Raw genomic sequence first — 14,911 nt, 5'->3', positions numbered from 1 at the left:
ACAAATGCTATATTTGGAAATGTTCCAGTACTATATTTGGAATAGTTTGCTTTTACAATTTGTGTATTGCTGCTAATCTCGGCATTAGCAGCACTGAAATATGCTCTGAGAGGATAAACAGAGCAGGCAGTTGTTTCTGTGTTCTCAGAACTGTTCATGCTGGAAGTTGTCTATTGTGTGAAATAACGTGCTTGTCACTAATGACATTGTTCTTTGGATGACATATTTCCACAGTGACATTGTTCCAAATAACTTTGGACTATCAGTTCAGATGCCCAAACACTTTTTTTTTTTAATAGTCTAACACATAATTACTTTTGTCTGAAATAATTTGAATTTCATGGAATGATGACTTAAAACCAATAGATTTCAGAATGATTCTTAAAGGATTAATGAAGCCATGGGAGAAATTCAGTGCTTCTAGTGCTACTACAATATACTGTTAACTCGTTTGCAATTAAATTGATTGGTTTTGGTAATTTCATTAAGTTTTTTAAAGATAAGGAAGTGTAGTAAGATAAATGGCAGCAGAAGGCTTGTGTTATCTATTAAAAATGAATTGGAACAGAAGGCTTATGGTCACCTTAGAATATCATCTACTCTCATGTATGTAATCAAACATGACAGAGAACTGTCACTGTGATAGGACAGGCATCACCACAGTGTAAGTGAAAAGCTGAATTAATCTCTGGGAGATAATGTAAATGTACAGATCATGATTTATAAATTGAGCTTGGAAAAGGAATGCTTTCTTTAAATTCAACTGATAATGTGAGTCTATTACTGCTGACATTTTGATCCATGAAGGATCTCAGTCATTTATGTAACGTATGTTTTGAAATTTACCTCCCTCTGATGTATGGCTACCAGCCAGTTAAAAATGAGCAATTTTGGCAGATATCAGCATGGCAGATGAGTTTATATGTAAAAGATATTTTAAAGTATCACTATCATGAAAACACTTCTCATAAATAAGCTACAGTGAAAACTGAAATGTGGGATTGTCTATGAAGCAGATGTCAGAGTGTCTTTTAGCACTTTAAAAGTAGCACTTCAAAATACTGACTTTATTGTTTGCTTCTTGTAGAATGTAATTATTCTCTAAGTTATGATAATTGCTTTTTACTTTTTTAGGTAGTTGTTTATATAGAGACCTGTAAAAATGGGAGATATAGTGTCTAACCAGCTGTGGATTGGTGGATCAGTTCATTGCAACTGGCTTAAGTAGAAGCCCAGGTTTTCTTGTAAGAAGGCTATGGAGCATTCAGTCATGCAATCTCCCAGAATCAGAAACACTAAATCTGCATGTAGTGTATTTCCAAATATGAGCTGTTTGATTATGTCTTTATTGATTTAATGTCAGTTTTTCTTTACATGATTTTGAATTGACTATTTTAGAATTGTTTTTAAAGTTTTTAAAATGTCTTCTTTTCCTTTTTTTAGAGTCAATTGTATATGCATCTGACTAACTACTCTGTCAATAAACATAATGAGCACTTTGAACGGGATGAAACAGAAGACAAAGGAAGCAAACGCTCCATAAAATGGTTTACTGAGTTTCTAGAAACAAATAATCTTGATGTCTCCAAATTCTGGAGTGATATTTCAGTAAGATAGACTAAAGCACTTTATTTTATTTTGTGTATTTTTAGAAAATTAATTGCTTCTGCGTATGCTTTACTGCAATTCAGAATGATTTTTGAAACTTTATTAACCCAAATTCTCAGCAATGGATGTCACAAAGGACATACCATAAACTATTACTATGTTTTTAAAAATACTAAGTTCATAGATATTAACATTTTTTGTAAAATGTAAAAAATGTTAACATTTTTTCTGAGGATCAAAAGTCCTTTCAAGCATTTATTCACATAAGGAATATGCCATTTAAAGGTACAAAGGAATCATGCCATTTAAACTCTTGGAGACTTTATTTTAGTGTATAAAGTGAATTTTATGTGTAAATATTTACAAAATTGTAGTCAATTGTAGTCAATTGCATATATCTTTGTACTTACTCAAGCACCACTGAAGTGGTTGTGTTACAGGTGTCTTTAGATGAGGAATAGGCTTAAGACTGTTAGAGCTTAAAGCTGTTTGTATGATTCTGAGAACACTTATCAAAAATTATACTGCAAAATGAAATGGATGAAGATTGGCTATACTATTCAATGTTACCAATTTGCTTTTATTCTTTAACTTATTGCAAGTCTCAAAGTTTGTATGTAGCATGGAAAGTACAGCAATAGTCTAGAACTATATAAAGTTATATATGGTAACAGATCGGAATAGTTTGTTTACTATACACTATTTATTTGGTATTGTAAATTTTTTTTTTAGTAGGTATGTATGTAAATGAAATTTGAGATATTAAAGCAGGAAACACTGTAGTTCAGTGTGTGCTGGTGTTTTCTCTGCTGATGAATTTTTCTGAACCGCATCCCTGCAGGAGCTGGTGGTGAAGACTCTGATAGTGGCGGAGCCGCACGTGCTGCACGCCTATCGCATGTGCAGGCCGGGGCAAGCTCCAGGCAGCGACAGTGTCTGCTTTGAAGTCCTGGGATTTGATATTCTGCTGGACAGAAAACTAAAACCATGGCTCCTAGAGGTAAATCTCTTCATACAGATGTAAAGTAAATTTTTAGGCATAAAGTTAATTAAGCCCCAGCTGAATCAATATCTATGTAAGAAAACCTGCCAAGAAAATCTGTGCACTGTTGTTGGGTACATGAATGGTGCTTTTTTGCAGCATCCATACAGAAGTGCAGTATCATCTTGCAGTGATTTTTGATACTGAAAAAAAGATAATTGTTTTCCTAGACTGATGTTGCATTTCAGATGTTTTTGAAAGTTTTAATGGAAAATGTAACATTAATGTAGTTATTGTAGCTAGAGGACCTTGATTATAGCAAGTGGGTGCTACATAGATTTCCTTCATGAGTATGGCTATGTAATATGGCTCAGGTAACTTTTGTGAATGTGTGCCCTTAATCTTTTCCTTTTTGTGGATATGTGTTCTTTTCTTCTCCTGTGCTTTTAAAAGCATGGCCATAAACAGAGAAAATGAATTTGATATACAGGAAATTCTGCAGACAATTGGTATGATGGGATTGGAAGAAACATTTATTCTCTGATATGTTTGTTAGTGGTACAGTTAAATTAAGTGGTGCTCACACACATTTTCAACCAGAAATGTTTGAACTTTGTCTGTTGTGTCTCTTATATTGCTCTATTAATAACATACGGATGATGTTCACTTGTCTTTTTTCAGATTGTCTTATTTCATTCTGTTAACTGGTTGGGGGCTGTGCAGCTTGGGGAAAAAAAAGCAAAATGTATTCAAAAACCCTCTATTGACAGCAAGTCATGAATATGATTTAGCTACTGATGAACAAAATATACACAATTAACTTACTGAATTATAACCTCATTTGCAGGCCATTAATACTGTCAACAGTTGTTTTGTTGTGCTTATTTCTCTCAGGGATTGATTATAATTTTAATTAGAAAAATAAAATTCCTCCACTGTTGCCATGCAGACATAGCATATTTGGTGGCTTTGATGTTCTCGCCAACAGCAACGCATGACACGAACTTAGTCTGTACTACATCAACATCTTCTGTTTTTGTCCAGTGAAGCTTGCTGCCCCTTTGATTTAGCACTGCACTGCTAGATTATCATCTGTAGGTTGCCTGTAGCTTGCATATAACTGTGTGTAGTTATTTGAGTGCAGACTGAGGGGTGTGTGTAACATTTCATTCTGCCCTGTAGCAAATGCTGACAGACCAATTCTGTGAGAGGTGTTGAGTCAGCCAGCATTGGGAGACCATTCTGAAGGACCCCTCTCTGTCTGCTCTGATGAACTATGGAGATTTTGGGGGGTTTGAGTAACTGCATATGTGTCTCTGAGGAGAATCATATTACCCCAAACTCCTTGTTTAGGAGGGAGTAAAGTAGTAAATGCTCCTGGTATTTTGAGTTGCTGGAGAATACTTCATGACTTGGAATTTTGTACCTAGTAATTACCTTTTTTAAAAGCAAAAGTCCAAGAATTTCCTTTTCTGCTTTTGGTAATACACGTATCCTTCAGCTTGTTTTGCCAGACATTTACCAAAACTAACAGAAATTTCAAATTTTGAAACTTGCTAATTTTGCATACTTATTTACTGTTTTTTACCTTGCTTGTTCATGCTTTTTTGCAGCAATTCCAAGAGTTTGTAGATGTATGCACACTGTATGTATGCTGTGTGTAGTGTAGTAAAGGTCAAATCTGCAATGTATATACATAGACTATACATAATATATATAGTTGGTGTGTATATATATATGCGCACATATATAGATAATTATTACTTTCTAAAACACTTGTGCTACTTCCACAGATTTCCACTCTTATCTCTTTTCACCATTTCCCTCTTGCCAAAACCCCCTTAGGGGAGTGAATCATTCTTCCTAACAGTGGTAACGAGTCCTAATCACAAGGCCCTGAATGTTCCCAATGTTATGGGAAAATTGCCAAAACAGGATTAGGATGATTAGTTTCATGTTTCCATGCCTCATGTAGCTTTTCTGTTATAAAGATAGCTTAACAAACTATTAAAAGAAATAAATTGTGCAACTTTTATAATGTCCCTGCTTTCCTGAGCTGACTTTTGTTTATATTGCCTTGATGCATTGTAGCTTCCCTGCTCCTTGATGCTGCTGAACTTCCGGAACCTTCTACCGTAGCGAGGGTTGTGGGAAATGCAGGATTGCCATCTTGTGGCACCAAGTGTTTCTGGCAAGGGTCTGTGCAGCCTCCATCCTTTCTGAGTAGCAACAACGACCTAGACCTCCCTTCGATTCCCAGGAAATCCTGCTTTGCTTTTTGACCAAAATTTCCATGTTAGTTTATTTTATGAAAAAGAAAACCATACAGTTGAACTTCTTGGATGGACTCCAGCCTTGTTTACCCTCATTATATTCAGCTAGGATCACACAGTTATGATCATAGGAGAAAAAGATAACTTGCATTTTAATAACTTCCTCTAGTGTAGGGTACCTAACTTCCTTTGTGATTTATGTGGGCAAGGCAAAGGAAACCTTACACACGCATTCAGAAGTTTATTATTTAATCTCACTGAGCTAGCAAAATCTGTTCAAAACTTTATCAATCCAGTGAAATGAATGTGAACATCTTAAACCAATCTATTATTGCTAATTCCTAAAAATGAAGTAGTTAAAGTTCACATACACAAACTTTCTGGCATCTACTTGTTTCTCTTGTGTTATGCGTGCCCTGTTTGTACCCCTGGAGGTCCAAAGGCCACCATAGGGGTAGGAGAAGTCCACTTCTCCAAAAAGAGATGGTTATACCAAGTTTTCAGTGTCTTATGTTCTTCACCAGGAAGAATACACTCTTGATGGTGAAGTTTTCTTCATCTTTGCTCTTAATTTCACTTTGGGTTATTTTTCTTTGTTTGCTGCCATGATCAACTTACTAGCGGTTCATTTACTGGGCAGCAATTCCACATTGTCTCCAAGTTTTACCACAAGTCTTTTACATCTCCTGGAATCATGCCATGTGCTTTCTTTGTTACCTCTAGACCCAGAATTATCTAGTTTATAAGACTGCATTCCTGTAGTGAACACAGTTTAGCCACTGGCATCAGTATCTAGATTGTCAAGACCTTTGCAGTCATCATTTGCTTGTACTTTTGGGGTCCCTCATACAATCCTGTTTTTGACAACAATCTTCAAGATGTGCCTTGCTGATAAAATTACTGATGTAATATTAACACAGCCTAGTTGTGCATGTCCTGGTTCTCGGGTCACTGAACTCCAAATAACCATCTCCCAGCTGGCAGATGCCAGACAATGGTTTGGTAAGCTGTTATTGTGAATAGCTATTGTGGCATATCACTAGTATGTTATCAAGATTACAATGCCACAGTTGTACAGATTAGTCAGCAACCTTATTTATCATCTTTGTGATATGATAGTGGATGAACAGGTCAGTCTAAAGAGGTTGATCAATCTTGTATAAATCTTTTCACTATTTCTGCTGAATTTTCAAGATTTTTCTTTCAACATCAGATCTCACTGTTCACTTTGCCAGTCTGTCTGCAAAAGCAGCAAAGGGGCTGACTCCCAAAGCTGAAGGTACCTGTCAATTATGGGCATAAGTGATGGGGCAGCTGGGACTCAGCAACAGGACACTGGGTGGCTCAGCAGCCACGATAGTTCTGTCCCACAACTGTAGAGGCTCTAAGATGCTCTGATATATTTAGAGTGCTAAAACAAAATAAACTGCTTTTGCCATCTACTTTGGACATGCAAACTGTCTCCCACTTCTGATTTGTATGGGGCACAAGGCATTATTTTTCACTTCTGAAGCTCTTTTTTATCTGTGCCTTCTGTAACCAGCACTGCTCATGCACTATCAAAGTGAGAATCCTGCTTGTCATTAGCACCCATTACCCAAGTATACATTTTTATACCACCCTGGAAAGAGCACCTAGAATAAATAATTATTCCTCCTCAAATCTTCCTGAAAACTGAGGTTCTGCAGGGAGTCCAAAACTTGTCAGGGTTATATAGGATGTTAAGTGTATGATTTAGTCTCACTATGAGATTCCCAGTTGCATTTTCCTTGCTTCTCTATATTTATGGTACAGTTTTTAATCTCTAATCTTGTACTTTGCTTATAAGCTTTTTGTTGTGGAGACTGTTAATTATGTTATGTTTTCACACTCTGTACTGATTTAATAGCTTAGATCTCTATGTGTTGCTGTCAAGTGTATCTGAAAAGTTATTTAAATATGCTTAAAAATACCTTGGATTAGAGCCTCTTTCTGTCCTTGTACAGTTGTTATGTTTTGAAGTAGTATTTAAAGTTCCTTTCAGATTGGGAACTAGAAAAGAGTTTGACTCTTTCTGTGCCTGACCACCACAGCATGGCACATCATCTGTTATGATGTGTTTAACAGCACTTTGTGTGGTAAATTTTCTGGTGGCAGCAACCAAGAGTAGATTAGACTGGATTCACAGTGGCAGGACTTGAATGGTGTTCACTGGAAATGTCTGGATAACCTGGTGACTGAAAGGGTACATTTCCCAGCTCCCAGTGTATGTCATACTCAGTACTCTATTTAAAAAATATACAAATGGAAAAGAACTTCTCAACATGCATTCTCTTAAACTCTGTTGTACTTGAAAGCCATTTCTACAAAGCCTGTTACAATAGGTGTGTTCCCAATGAACCTGAACATCCCTGAGTCTTCTGTGTCTCGTTTTTTTTCAGATTAATCGTGCCCCAAGCTTTGGAACGGATCAAAAAATAGACTATGTTGTAAAAAAAGGTGTTCTGCTAAATGCATTGAAGCTTCTCAACATACGGTACCTTGTCCTCTTTTCTTCAGTCTGGCTCTATTTCTGTTGCTTTGATTTTTTTTTTTCAAATTTGATTTGGACTTAGAGGAAATGAAAAACCTTTGTTCCCACCTTCGCATTTTCAAAATGTAAATGTTTCCCTTGCTATCAGTTTGCCATAAAAAATAACCTAAATTTAATTTTTCTTCATGCATATGTGCTTGCAAAAAATGAATGGTAATAGTAATCTTTGTACTTCTTTATAAAAATTTTTCAAACACATCTTGAAGTTGGCATGTGCAGTCATGGGTACATGGCCATAAAGAAAATTTCCTTGAGTGATAGTGTCACATTCAATTGAAAGCCTACCTCTCTAGAGGAAAACTTTGTAGCTGAGATATGTTGAAAAAAAATCTACAGCTCAGGAAAATAGATACAACCATGTTTGTATATTAAATTATAGCACAGAGTAAATACAGTATCCCTTAAAGTGTTAAAATTTTGTAGCCATGAATGTTAATATTAAAAAAATCTTATTGAATGTTTCAATTCTGATTTTATATGATAAACACATGACTGACTGGATTATTTACTTGATATGAAAGTTCATCTCATTTTGGCTGCATTGAATTGACATTTCTTACTATCATCTGTGCTTCAGGACAAGTGATAAAAGGAAGAATTTAGCCCAACAGAAGGCTGAGGCTCAAAAAAGATTGTATGGTCAAGGGTCAGTGAAAAAACTGCTGCCAGGTTCCTCAGACTGGGAGAAGCAGCGCCACACACTGGAAAGGAGAAAACAAGAACTGGTAGGAAGGGGAAAAACATGCTGTTTCTTGCTCATGGTTTATAATCTCTTTTGTTTTAATTGTCTCACTTTCTTGATTTGTAGAAGGAAAGACTTGCACAAGTACGTAAACAGATTTCCAAAGAGGAGCATGAAAATAGACACATGGGGAATTACAGGTGAATGTTTTTGACTGTATTAGTAGGAAATATTCAGTATATTCTTTAGGAACAGTGGAAACAAGTATTTGTGGTAGATGATAATTTTCTGCCAAAAATGTGTAGGCATTTATAGAAAATATATACATATACATCAGGTATCTTTTTCCAGATGGTTCTTTTCTTGATTCCTATTTTTTCCATGCATTTAGGAATTTATATGGCATCGGTCACCCTATTGTTTGTGCAAGACATTTGCTTCAAAGAGATGATTGCTCACATTCAGTGCACATTCAGTCCATGATTGTTGTTATGGACCTGTTCTGTAATCACATATGATCATTCTTATCATGGTGGCAGGGGGTGCAGTGTGATATTCCCCTGTAAAAAGATCATATTTGAATTGCATCTCTGAGGCTTGCCAAAAATTCGGAATATGGGTGCTTCCATCATTTTGAATAGAGTGACATTTGAAATACTTTACTTTTATTTTTGCACTTGAATTTTGGATCTTGGCAGGCTGAAATGTAAGTACCTTCAGATTCCTTTGTAAAAGATGTTCAAAAGAGAGCTTTACATTGTCAGTTACAACGGGAAAACAAAAATTTTGTTTTGCGATGTTTTTATTATTATTTCTTGAATGAGAAGTGAAAACATGGCCTAGGAGTATTTGGTGAAAGGGAGCAGAGTATGGCTAGCAATATATGATGGGAATATTTGTCCACTCTTTATAACATCCATCCAGAATGTGAGAGGTCTGAGTTCACATATTTTGTTGTGAACTACTCAAAATACCTTTGTTGCTGTTCTTCATTGCTGCCTTTTTTTGAGCAGATGTTCTATATTTCCCAGTAAAATTCTCTTTTAAACAGATAGATGTTTCTGTGAAATTCACATTTTTGATGACTTAACATTTTGCTTAAAAAGAGTCTTTTTTTTGTAACTTTTAATTACATATTTTCTTGATGTGTAGAGCTGAACTAATAAGTAAAAAAACCCTCTAGATGTACAATGAAGTGACGAAATGGTTATTTTCATGCTACTAAAAGAAAGAAAAGCACTATGATGCTTTAACACATTTTTCTTTTTGCTAACTTAAATGTCTAGCTTATTAACTGATCACATTTTAAGTTGCTTATTCCGTTCTTGACTGAAAATCAGACACATGTTCTCTTTATTTAGCTTTTGGGTTAATGTAAATCAGTAAAACCACAAAACTTTCTTTTTCTCAGGAAAAACTAAAGTGTCACTTCATGAGGAATCTGCACTTTTAGAAAGGCAGAATAGCTTTTTGTTTTCTTACTACCATGTCTTTGAGAAAAGGCTGAAGGATCAGCAGACCATGAGAAGGAAAGAAATTTTGGCTAGAGAAGAAGAGGAATTTTATCTGAGAGTTATGCAGTATTTTCTCCATGTGATATTCATCTATAGAGTAGGACTAGCTTGTGTCAGGCCTTGACATAGAATCACAGAAATTCTGGATGCTAGTATTGCTGATTAGATTAATATTGCACTCTGAATAAAAATGCAGAGAAATCTCAGTCAAACTCAGGTCTGGATTTAATCTGTGGATATCAGCTCAGCAATTGGCTTAGTCCATGTCTGTGCAAGCACAGCAGGCTCCAGCAGGAATCTTGGGGCAGCTGAAGTAGGAGCTGCACTTTCGAGCTCTTGTGGAATCATGAGGAATTGAAAAAGATGTACATGGCTTTGAAATGGCCTTTAGCTGCAGTTTATTTCCAAATACATTAAGAAAATTACTCTTTCTTTAATGCAAACTGGAAGCATCTTCATTTGGTTCTACAACTGCCCTGAGACTAATGGTATCAAATCATCCTTTTTCTCCATTGAAACAAAATCCTCATGATAGATACCTTTTCAGGGAGAAAATGTCTAAAAAGGAAGAACAAGAAAAAAAAAAGAAGCTTGTAAAAACTTCAGAAAAGACTCACAAATACAAAGAAGTCACAAAATGTCATGCACTGTATAAATGGTGTCCATGCCTTGCACAGTGCAGGCAAAATTACCTTATGGGTTACTCCTTACAACACATTAAAAATTAGTCTTCCATCTTAGCCCTATTTCTGGCTGTGTTTCGGGTATTCATGACAGATGGATTGAAGTGGTTTTCTTCAAAGCCCATTGTTGCTTGATGAACATGAATAAATCACAAAGTCCTGCTTCTGATATTGTCATAATCTCCTTACCTGTGATTTTAGAGAGTAATGGCATAGCTGCTCTAATGGAAAATCAGTCACTGTTTATATCCATGTACCAGGTTTTTTTCTTTCTTTCTTATAGCACCTATTTCTTCCTGTTAATTTTTTGGAGGACTTAGCATTCAAGTGCACTACATACTCAATCTTTAATTCATATCCAGCCCATGGGATCAAAGCTATTGTTCAGATTTTCACTGTTTTGTGTCCTTTGATTGCTAATACAAATTGTTTTGTGTCCTTTTATTGCTAATACAAATTATCTTGTGGCTTTGAATTTGACATACAATATTTTGTTAATATTTCATGAATCATTCACACCTGTATGCATCACTCACACCCACTGAAATTTCTGAGCACTGCAAAACTGGGTTTTGGTGTACCTTTGGCATGACCTACATGGTATTTCTTTTGACTGGCTAATTGCTGGTTTAAACATGAACGTGCTCACTGAATTAAAAGTAGATTTAGACAGCAATGGTCAGAGATTATGTTGTATAATTTGATATTATATAATTATTATAGATGGGATACGTACATGTTAAAAAAAAGACTGTGTATTGTGCAATGAATACTTCAGCTTCTATCTTAAATTGTTCTCTTTTTCCTTTTTCAGGCGAATTTACCCTCCTGATGATAAGACATTACTTGAAAAGTATGAGAGTTTGCTAGCCACTGCTTTCCAGACGTTTCTTTCTGGAAGAGCAGCTTCTCTTCAGCGGGAAATGAATAACCCCTTAAAAAGAATGAAGGTACTGAAATACACCGAGTTCTGGCTTTAGGAGTTACTTTGAATTAATGACCTCATGGATTAGTTTCACTAAAATCATGTGTGATGGCTGCTAAATAGCATTTGATAATGTTCTATGATCTTATTATTATTCTTTGTGCAGCTTGTGGGCCAGATCCTTGAATCTGGATGAACGCAGTGGACCCAGGGTGGAGACAGGCTAGATGGCTTTAAGCTACTTTACCATATCCCTGATCCTCAGCCTTACCCCTGGCCAAACCAGAGGTTGGCAGAAACTGCTTTTGAGCTGGTAATTGCCTCCTTCTTCCTCCAGTAATGTTCCCAGCCTATTCATCCACTTGTATGGACTGGAACAAGAGGTACCCTAAAACCAGCTCCACTACTTAAAGGATTTAAGGCATCCAAAAATTTCACCTGATTTGTCTACTTATTTAGTCAGAGACAGTAGGAAAACAGCTCTATTAATAACCAGCTAACATGAAGTAATTTGAAATCTGAGAAATAGTTTTGCCTCTTTGTATTTGTCATCATCCAGCAGTTTTACAGGAATCTTTGTTCAATCCTTCAGATTTTTTAAAAAATATATGTTAAGACTTGATTTTAACCCTCAATTTCATGTTGCTTGCAAGGAAAGATGCATGCATGAGAAGAAATATTTATATTTCCTCCTGTGGAGGAATTCATATTCCTATTTCAGGAATTAGTAATCAGAGTAATTTCAAATTTCTACCACTTGCTGCTTGAATTTTTGAAGGACAGGGTATGTCCTGCTTTGAATTAATAGTAATGAAATTCCCATTTCTAGGAGGAGGACATTTTGGATCTTCTGGAGCAGTGTGAAATAGATGATGAAAAACTAACAGGAAAATGCCCCAGGCAGCGAGGACCTAAGGTATTTGACTTCTAGATACTGATTTTTTATTTCACTCTATAGACAGGTTTTCTGAGTTAGCTGATCCAGCTGGAAGTTTTCTTCCTGTGACTGCAATTAACCTTTTTTAATTTTTTTTGTAAGTATAAATAGAGGTATGACTACCATTTGCCCAACTAAATCCCATTAAATTTTTAACGGGATATGCAATCCTTCTTTCCCTCTCTAAACCATTTGGAGGAATTGCCATGCATGGCAACAACTGTTGCACGAGAGATTGATTTCAGTGTGTGAAAGGATTTTTATACCAATAGTGGATCTCAAAAGAATGCCTTCATCTCTAATTAATTAGTGCCAAAATCAGGTTTTTGAGATCATGGGATAAAAGGCAGTATGGAAAGTCAAAGAATTAATTATAATTTTGATATATTTGGAGCTTGCTCCCTTGCTAAGAGGGTTGTACAACATATCTTGGAATGCATTTTGTATCCAAAATCTGCTTTTAATGTGAATGTATATTATTTTTAGCTTAATGCTTTCTGCTTGTGTGCATAGTTCATGTGAGTCCTTGCCTTAAATAAACTGCATATCTCTAAGCCAGTAAAGATAAATAGTTTGGGCTTGACTAGAATAAGTATGTTTTTTATATCCCGTAAACATTTTAGGTCAAGTCTGCTTAGAAGAGCCTACATCTCTGTTCTGAGCTTTGATGGATTTGTTTATGGATGCATGTAAATTTTTTTACAGTGTTTTATGTTTCTCATGACATAGTGTAAAAATCTGTGGATATCTGTATAAAATGAATGCTGACAATTGTTCTGAGCTTGAAGAGGTACTTTAAATATGTGCAAGAATCCAAAGAGCTGCATCTTATTACAGGCGTGCATTCTGGAAAGAGGATCTACATGCCCAATCTGGTATTAAGATAGATTTGCAGGGACCTCATTAAAATATGGGGATTTTGTGAGCTCGTGCTTTAACAGCAGTGGATTCATTTAAACAAGAGAAAAAACCTCAGTCCACCCTAGCAGTACTCTCAGTCCACATTCTTACAGAGATTCTTTGCTTTGAAATTTTGTTCTTTAACATGGGGTCAGTTATTCAAGTTCAACATCTCAGTCACATTTTCCCCTTTTCCCAGAACCCTGTGTTTTCCCAGCAACCCTAGAGAGCAGCTATCTGGTTGACTGAATGCACACTGACTTGTTCTATTCTACCTCTACACTCCTTGCTCACAAGGCTTTCCCAGGCTGGAGACTGTAACTTTTAATTAAACATTAATAGGGTACTAAGCCCATAAGCCCAAATTGAGAAACCTCTCTCAATTAGTTTTAAGATGAATTTTGATTAACTTATGAGTAAGACTTGGTCTTCTTTTATAGCAGGCAAATGGATGGTGTAGCTTATGGCTGCCTTAGTGGTACAATATTGTTTGTACTTAGGCGAGAGAGAAAAAATTGCTTATGACCAAAATTTCATTTTTTCCCCCTAAAACTGATGAAATCTAGCCAGAAAACAATGAAACTAGCTTATTCAGGGAGAGCGTTTATTTTCCTTGCACTATACATACTTAATGCTATGCAGGATTCTTATTCCTGCATCTTTTTTTTTTGGCCCTGATACATTTCTCAATCATTTAAACCTTGCCTACAGTGAAGCCATGTAAGCAGAGATTTCCCTGGTTGTATAATGTCCTGTGAGCTCCCTTTCAAATACAGATGACCATGCAGATGGTCCTGGTATCTTTTTCCAAAAGAGCATCACCTCTTCCCTGTGAGGGTTAAGGTGCATATGGCCAATCATATGCATGTAATTGGCCACCTCTTTGTAAAGAGCTTGCTATGAGATATGTGATGTCTAAATATATGTCTATACAGAAATTTGGTGAGTGAGGCAGGCAGTAGAAAGTACTATTGCCTGTCAATCTGTCAGGTAAGAGAATAATCCAGCTGTAAACCTCATCTTGTAACGATAAAATCCTACAAATAAAGAACTATTTCCACATACAGGATCTAATAGAAAAAAAACCCCAACAAAACAACCACAGGACTGGTACTTTTCATGTCATGTAATCCAACATGAAAGGTTCTTTGAGAAGGTCATGGAGTCTGTCCCTCCTTAAATTCAGTGGCAGCCCTGCTGACTGAAGGTACTCTTAGGTCAGATGCTCTGCCTTGGGTTGTACTCTTCCTTAAAAAAAAAACATCAGTCAGGACTCAGAAAACTACCAGGACAACTGGAATAGTTAGGAGAGAGAAGTGTGTGAAGTGTGTTCTTACTCATAGGAACATGAGTAGAACATATTTCCTCCACACATAGAAACATATAAACGTCGACATTTCCACATACATATCTCTGCATAGGAGAGGTTGAGGGCAGTGCACGTATAAATAAATACAAGCTTTTCATCTAACAATTATTCTGTATTTGCTAGGAATTTCTGCCTTATTTTTATTTGAACATGATTAGGAATTCAGTGTAGGAAAAAAGAAGTCAAGAAGTTCACAGAATGAAGGCATTTTTTCCTGCACTTAAAATATCACTGAAGTTTGCATAGATGGAGAAGGGCATTCTGGAAACGTCCAGTTTATTTACAGCCTCTAGAGGGCTCCTGACACCTACACACTGTCAGGGTTACCTGTGTTTGCAGGGCAATGGACTAAGGAACTAAAATAACAGATGTTGTACAGGAAATGAGAAATTAATTTTAATTATTTTGGTATAAGATCAGATGAGTTTAGTCACAGAAAAATTGGGTTAGCATAAGGGTAAGATCA

At 36.1% G+C, this 14,911-nt stretch overlaps 1 protein-coding gene across 8 annotated transcripts in view; it reads left to right on the top strand.

Moving 5' to 3' along the window:
* The window catches only part of TTLL7 (tubulin tyrosine ligase like 7), a 64,733-nt gene that overhangs the window by 28,887 nt on the left and 20,935 nt on the right, over window positions 1-14,911 (top strand). For all 8 annotated transcript variants that reach the window (XR_012581300.1, XM_074546037.1, XM_074546035.1 and 5 more), the window contains 7 exons: window positions 1,444-1,608; window positions 2,450-2,608; window positions 7,284-7,378; window positions 8,013-8,160; window positions 8,244-8,317; window positions 11,129-11,264; window positions 12,069-12,155. Coding sequence is in view for 7 of the 8 variants with exons in the window: in XM_074546037.1 (XP_074402138.1) it covers window positions 1,444-1,608; window positions 2,450-2,608; window positions 7,284-7,378; window positions 8,013-8,160; window positions 8,244-8,317; window positions 11,129-11,264; window positions 12,069-12,155 (864 nt within the window). In the remaining variant the exon portion in view is untranslated. The remainder of the gene's footprint in view (window positions 1-1,443; window positions 1,609-2,449; window positions 2,609-7,283; window positions 7,379-8,012; window positions 8,161-8,243; window positions 8,318-11,128; window positions 11,265-12,068; window positions 12,156-14,911) is intronic.

The sequence above is a fragment of the Zonotrichia albicollis genome, chromosome 8 (genome assembly GCF_047830755.1).
Source record: "Zonotrichia albicollis isolate bZonAlb1 chromosome 8, bZonAlb1.hap1, whole genome shotgun sequence".
NCBI classification, from domain to species: domain Eukaryota; kingdom Metazoa; phylum Chordata; class Aves; order Passeriformes; family Passerellidae; genus Zonotrichia; species Zonotrichia albicollis.
Note: the sequence above shows the minus strand (reverse complement) of the source record. Positions and strands in the feature narration are given on the sequence as shown.